At 39.3% G+C, this 7,740-nt stretch overlaps 1 protein-coding gene across 1 annotated transcript; it reads left to right on the plus strand.

Annotated features, from left to right (window-relative positions):
- Window positions 1-1,977: 1,977 nt before the first annotated feature.
- On the plus strand, window positions 1,978-2,931 carry mc1r (melanocortin 1 receptor). The gene has a single exon (XM_043707517.1). It carries the CDS (start codon window positions 1,978-1,980, stop codon window positions 2,929-2,931), a length of 954 nt encoding a protein of 317 aa, XP_043563452.1.
- Window positions 2,932-7,740: the final 4,809 nt, after the last annotated feature.

Here is a 7,740-nt window from a genome sequence, read left to right on the forward strand (position 1 = left end):
AATTGTGGTCCTTGAAGAAGGAGGCCATCTGTGTTGTACGTATTTTGAACTGGTCCTCCTGGGAGCAGATGCGGCGGAGACGAAGGAATTGGGAGAATGGGATGGCGTTTTTACAGGGGGCAGGATGGGAGGAGGTGTAGTCCAGTTAGCTGTGGGAGTCGGTCGGTTTGTAGTAGATGTCCGTGTTGATTCGGTCGCCTGAGGTAGAAATAGATAGGTCGAGGAAGGGGAGGGAGGAATCTGGGACTGTCCAGGTGAATTTGAGGTCGGGGTGGAAGGTGTTGGTGAAGTGGATGAACTGTTCAACTTCCTCGTGGGAGCACGAGGCGGCGCCGATACAGTCATCGATGTAGCGGAGGAAAAGGTGGGGGGTGGGGCCAGTGTAGTTGCGGAAGATGGATTGTTCCACATATCGTACGAAGAGGCAGGCAGTAACCAAGCAGGCAGATCAGAAGCTACACAGTGTTATTAATGTGGGGAGTTGTGTCTGGGTAAAAGTGAGTGAGAAAAGTTGCGTGCTGTAGTGAGAGTGGTAGTGCATGAGTCTTACTGGGAAATGGGTGCAGTAGTGGAGACGGAATGAGCACAATGTCGCAGAGGGAAGATGGAGGCACTTACCTTGACAGAGCAGATGAGGTCACTTACCTTCATCCGACACAGTTGGGTGTTTCTCCAGATGGTTGAGAACCCACTGACCTTGTGCCAACCTTGACACAGATTGGCATGTTCTGATGTCATGGACTTCTCTGGCAGGAGTGGGGGAAGAGGATGGCCTTCCTCTGCTTCACTCCATCCACTAGGACCTTCAGGGTCCTGTCTGCAAAGTGAGGCATCAATTTCTACTTGTCAACCACATCAGGGGCAAATGTCATGGAACACGCAGGGCAACTGTACCTGAAAGTGCTTGACCACATGTGCAATGGTCCTCTAAAGGTGGCACCAACACCAGGAATGCCAGGAGACCTGGCAGTGAAGTGTATCGTTGCCTATATCAGGTGGGAGAATTGAGCTAATATCAGATCAGCAGGGCAACATAGGACGTGGTATATTTAATGAGGCCACTTTGCCTCAATAGCTCTAGAAACCCATCAGATTTCACAGAGAAAAACTCTTCATGACATGCAAGAATGATACTTAGCCAATTTCTGGCAAGATTTTGTCCATTTTGTTTAACACTGAAGGGGAACAGTGTTATTGAGGGAAATCTCTGTGCAATTCGAAACACAATGGTTTGCTGTTAATGTGGAATCTGAATTACATGCATATACTTGCAGGATCACAACCATCAAGGAAACACATGATATTTGTCAACAGTTTTGTCTTGACATCTAGTCCTTTATTACTGTCAATCAATTAATACCATGCAATGGGTCCACCCTTTGATTGGTCAGTTCTCATTTAGGTTTAGTGGGAAGAACTGTGTAGTGAATACATGATCTTTGCAGAGAGAGAGAGAGAGAGTTTATTAAGTTGGGTTTCCTCATCGAGCAATTCAGTTGATGCTTGACTAGCCGGGCTGCCTTTTGAAGATATTTCAAAAGAAGAACAAGACAACAGATCCAAAACAAAATAATTTTAATCTTTAAGAAAGTGAACTTCAAGATGCCACTTTGGAATTTTTGTTAATTTGCAGAGAGAGGAAACAAAAATCAACGGAAGCAACATGCAACAGAAGCTTGTGGTCAACATACCAGAAAAATATGGTCACTTTCTGCAAAGCAGCTGATGAACACCACCCAGAGAGGCACCCAGCTTTCAAGCATGGGCCATTTTTTTGATACCTGTCATTTTAATTAAGGTACAGTTTTAACTCTGAGAACTTAATAACTTTTCCTGCACTGTGCGCAAAACTTTCTGTTTCAGTGATTTTCGCTCTCAGTGGAAAAGTGATTACTGAAAATTCCTTAACAATCTTGCTTTCAAGTTACTACAACTATTTTCACATTGTGTTTCTTGGGGGAATTTCCTGCTTGAATGATGAACAACTCAAGTTTAATTCCTCTCGGAACCTTGCCAAAGGATATTTCATCTCACTGGATACCAAAAGATTCCAACAGTTCTCACAATGCGTCCATTTCACAGTGTGAACAAGTCAATATTCCAGAAGAGATTTTCTTAACACTTGGTATTGTCAGTTTGGTGGAAAATATTCTGGTTATCATAGCAATTGTTAAAAATCAAAATTTGCATTCTCCGATGTATTATTTTATTTGTTGTCTGGCAGTGGCAGATATGTTGGTAAGTTTGAGCAATGTGATAGAAACAATTGTTCTTATTTTAATGGAGAGGGAGATTTTGATAGTGCGGAATGATATCCTTAGAGAAATAGACAATCTAATAGATATGATGATCTGTAGCTCAATGGTATCCTCACTATCCTTCCTGGGTGCCATTGCTGCTGACAGGTACATCACTATATTTTATGCCTTACGATATCACACCATTATGACAACTCGACGTGCTGTGATCATCATTGTTACAATCTGGTTGGTCAGCAGCATTTCAAGCATCTTGTTCATCATCTACTCAGACAGTAGTGCAGTTATCATCTGCCTCATTTCCTTCTTCTTTGCCATGTTGATTATCATGGGTGCCTTGTATCTTCATATGTTCACTCTCGCTCGAATCCACGCCAAGAAGATCATGACCCAACACAAGAAACGAACTGCTCATCAGGCCACAAACATGAAAGGAGCCATTACACTGACAATACTGCTGGGACTTTTCCTCATTTGCTGGAGTCCTTTTTTTCTTCACCTTCTCCTCATTATCATCTGCCCCAAAAATCCCTATTGTTTATGTTTCACCTCTCACTTTAAGATGTTCTTGATACTCATCATTTGTAATTCAGTCATTGACCCTATTATCTATGCCTTCAGAAGCCAGGAGCTACGCAAAACCTTAAAGGAATTTATTTCATGTTCCTGGTAGCTATTCCATGTTTGTGGATACAGTTTCAGACAAAAATGTTGTATTCCAAAAATGTATTATCAACCTTATATATGATGATATATATGAACAGGAGGCCTCCTCCTGATTTTCTATATCTAATACGAAAGTCTGTTCTAGAATTGTTTATTTAATGCAGTGATATATTCCCTTATTCTCAAATTCAAGCATACCTTTGATGATCAGAAACTTCCTATGGGTGCAAAGAAACCCCAATAATTTAAATTTTGTTTGCTCAGGTTAAGGAGATGTTATTTTTGTATCCTGCTGCTTGCCTTCCCCAGCGTCTTTTGGTTGTGACTAACTGTAGCAGGAAAGAGTATATCTTCAGGATATAATTATGAGATTTCCTATTGACCATGCATCCCACAAATTGAATAATAAAATAAAACATACTTGCAATTTATCAGAGAAAATTATTATCAAAGTAGGAATTGTGTTTGCTACTTTTTTTCCAACAAAATTCATAAACTATTCTTGGAGTATCTTTGAGAATTATAGTAGCAACAAAATAAATCAAAATAAGGTTACAGTTTGGCAACTTATTTCATGAGCTGCCCTGTAAATTGAGGATAGTTGCTTTGAATTATGTGAATTTCACAAGTTATATAATTAATCAGTAGAAATTTTAGAAAACATTTTGCAATGACATACAAAAAATATTTTTATTCAAAAGCTGAAAAGGTCATTTAAATATTCCAAGCAGTAAATGTATGTATTTGTTATAGCACTAATTGTTTTTTATTATTTATTTTGATTTTGAGTGTTGCTGGCAAGGTTGTATCTGTTGTCTGTCCCTAATTACCCTTGAGAAGGTGATGGTGAGCTGCCTTCCAGAACTGTTGCAGTCCTTGTGGCGTTGGTACATCCACAGTTTAGTTAGGAAAAAAGTTCTAGGTTTTTTCATCCAGTGACATTGGAGAAATTGCAATTGTTTTTATTTACTTGTAGGACATTGATGTCACTGGCTGGGCCAGCATTTATTTTCCATCCCTTATGCCCTTCAGAAGGTGGTGATGAGCTGCCTTCTTGAACAATTACAGTCCACAATGCCGCTAGGGAGGGAATTCAATCCAACAACACTGAAGGAATGGCGGTATATTTCCAAGTCAGGATGATGTTGCAGCTAAGAGAACGTGTAGGTGGTGATGTTCAAATCTGCCTGCTGCTCTTGTCCTTCTGGGTGACATTGTCAGGTTTGAAAGGTGTTGCTGCAGGAGATAATTGATAAGTTGCTGCAATGATGCTGTAGATGGTGCCACAAACAATAGTGGGAGACAAAATAAATGCTTAAAATTGTGAGAGGGCTACCTATCAAGCAGAATGCATTGTCTTGAGTTTCTTAAGTGTTGAATTGCATTTTTCAAGGAAATTTAAGAGTATTCTATCTCACTCCTGACTTGTTCATTGAAGTTGGTGGACAGACATTAGTGAGTCAGGAAATGAGTTACTCATTTAAAAATGCGCAACCCCACATTTGGTCTTGCAACCATGATATTATTTGAGTGGTGTTATTAAATTTCTAGTTATTAGTAACCACCACATTATTAATAAGGGGGGATTCAGTCATTGTGATTCCAAAGAATGACAGAAGGGGGTAGTTTGATCTTGTTGGAGATAGTCACTGCCCATCAATTATGTGGCATAAATGATGTTTCCACTTAGCAGTCTAAACCCGAATGGTATTCAGGTCTTGTTGCATGTGTCCATATTTCCGTATCCAAGGAGTTACGAACACATGCTATTGGCACCGAACATCCTCATAGCAATGTAATGATATAAATCAAATTCAGTGCTTTCAAAGTTATTTCTCTCTTGTCTCCTTGGCCAGAAAGCAGTGACATCTTATTCTACCCCACAACCGTACCCAAGGTATTTCTTTACACATGTAGGTAGTACACATTGCATATACAGTGAATTGGTGGTGAATGAGGTGGATAATGGGTCTAGTTGGAAAGATGGTAATCCTGGAGTTACTCAGTCCTACTATGATGTGGACAGATGACAGGTAGTAACAAAGTTAAAATGCATAATTACATTGTTATTAGAACCTAGAAGTCAATGGACAAAATATTTCAAGGTGATTACTTTGTTTCAAATTTAAAATTTTGAGGTAAAAGATGTTTGCATAGCCCTTGGGTCATACTTGTAACATTTTAAATTTTCCAACTACTTCAAAAACCACTTAAGAATCATAGAATATGTACAATGTGGGAAAAGGCCATTCAGTCAATCGAGTCCACCCCAACCTCCGAAAAGCATTGCATCCAGACCCACCCTATCACAGTAATCTTGCATCTCCCATGGCTAATCCACCTAGCCAGCACATCCCCAGACACCATGGGCAATTTAGCACAGCCAATCCAACTAATCTGCAAACCTTTGGACTGTGGGAAGAAACAAGAACACCTGGAAGAAACCCATTTGGACACAGTGAAAATGTGCAAACTCAAAATGGACAGTGCCTGAGGGTGGAATTATTGCACTTTATTGTCATTCAATTCAGTCTGTTCCTATGTCAAAGAACATAAATTTGGATGATGTGTTTATTTTTGGTGGTGAAGCATATAGCAGATCAAAAAGACATGGTTTAAAATCAGAACTGAAAACAGAAATATAACATGTATTTTGGTGAAATGCTTAAAACAAAAATAACAATGTGAATGCGTAAATGACGGCATATTCCTCTTATAACTAGTTTATGATTCTTATGATTCTTCCAGCTAAGTTATTATTTGATGGAAAATAAGATAATCTTTAAAATATCATACAAGCCAGATCTTGCTTTTTCAAATATCTGCAAATGTATACTAAGAGAAAAATTTGCTATTGCACCGTTTGTATATTGTAGTACAAATTCATTTTGAAAATTTGGATAAAAATAGCCATTTGAATTGATTAGAATTTCTTAATTATTACATTAATCTAAAATGTTATCAAACATTTTCTCCTTCTCTGTGTGTTGTATGTTAGTATATATTAAATATTACTATGCTTATGTGATTCTTTAAAACTGATCATCTTGTGGCAACTATACATGTTTTTAGATTAGATTCTCTACAGTATAGAAACAGAGCCTATAGAAATCGTGTCTCATTAACTTGATCCCTGGAGCGTCGGAGGCTGAGGGGTGACCTTATAGAAGTTTATAAAATCATGAGGGGCGTGGATAGGATAAATAGACAAAGTATTTTCCCTGGGGTGGGGGAATCCAGAACTAGTGTGCATAGGTTTAGGGTGAGAGGGGAAAGACATAAAGAAACCTAAGGTGCAACCTTTTCACGCAGAGGGTGGTACGTGTATGGAATGAGTAGCCAGATGAAGTGGTGGAGGCTAGTACAATTACAACATTTAAAAGTCATCTGGATGAGCATATGAATAGGAATAGGAGGGATATAGGCCAGGTGCTGGCAAGTGGTACTAGATTAGGTTGGGGTATCTGATCAGCATGACAAGTTGGACTTTAGGGTCTGTTTCCATTCTGTACATCTCTATGACTCTATGACTCTAAGTGACAAAGAAGATCGATGAAGAAAGAGAGGTGGACGTTGTCTGTACAGACTTCAGTAAGGCATTCGACAAAGTTCTTCATATTATACTCATGAGCAAGGTTAGATTACATGGAATATTGGGAGAGCAATCCATCTGAACTAACATTGGCTCGAAGGTAGGAGACAGAGGGTAGCGGTGAAGGGTTGCTTTTTTGACTGGAGGACTGTGACCAGCAGTGTGCCACAAAGATTGATGCTGGGCCCACTGAGTTTTGTCATTTATATAAATAATTTGGATATGAATCAGGAGGTTTTTTTGTGAATTTGCAAATGACACTAAAAATGATGGTGTGGATGATAGCGAAGAAGGTTATCTCAGAGTACAATGTGGCCTAAATCAGATGTGAAAATAAACTGCGGAGTGGCAGATGGAGTTTAATTTAGATAGATGTGCAGTGCTGCATTTTGGAAAGGCAAGTCAGGGCAGGACTTATGCACTTAATGGGAGAATCCTTTGGAGTACTGCCAAAAAAGAGACCTTGGGGTGCAGGCACATAGTTCCTTGATGGTGGAGTGACAGTAGACATGGTAGTGAAGAATCCTGCCCTGATGAAGGACTTTTGCCCAAAACGTCAATTTTCCTGCTCCTCGGATGCTGCCTGACCTGCTGTGCTTTTCCAGCACCACTCTGATCTAAACTCTGGTTTCCAGCATCTGCAGTCCTCACTTTTGCCTACGGTAGTGAAGAAGGCAATTGGTTCCACTTGTAAAAATAGAAGTTGCTAGAAAAGCTTGGCAGGTCTGGCATCATCTGTGAAGAGAAATCAACGTTAATATTTCGGTTTCGGTGAACCTTCTTCAGTACTCCGCTGACTTAAATGTTAGCTTTCATTTCTCTTCACAAATGATAAAGGGATCTAAGATCAACTTTTCACACAGAGGGTGGTGCGTGTATGGAATGAGCTGATATAGGAGGTGGTGGATGTTGGTACAATTACACCAATTAAAAGGTATACAAGTAGGAAGGGTTTAGAGGGATATGGGCCAAATGCTGGAAAATAGGTCTGGATTAATTTAGAATATCTGGTTGGAATGGATGAGTTGGACTGAAGGGTGTGTTACCATGCTGTACATTGCTATGACAGTATGATTGCATCAGATGTCATAAAATAGTATAATTATTTTAAATTCTAATGGTTAGTTCTAAAGTACAATTTAAGCTAAATATTGTTTTTGATGAAATAATTTTGCATTGAATCAAATTGCTATTAAACAATGATCCGTTCTTCCTTTTTAATTA

This window comes from Chiloscyllium plagiosum, chromosome 17 (assembly GCF_004010195.1).
Source record: "Chiloscyllium plagiosum isolate BGI_BamShark_2017 chromosome 17, ASM401019v2, whole genome shotgun sequence".
NCBI classification, from domain to species: domain Eukaryota; kingdom Metazoa; phylum Chordata; class Chondrichthyes; order Orectolobiformes; family Hemiscylliidae; genus Chiloscyllium; species Chiloscyllium plagiosum.

What these genes read in the sequence shown, in the direction of transcription:
- mc1r (XM_043707517.1), top strand. Translation starts at nt 1,978, where the DNA reads ATGAACAACTCAAGTTTAATTCCTCTCGGAACCTTGCCAAAGGATATT.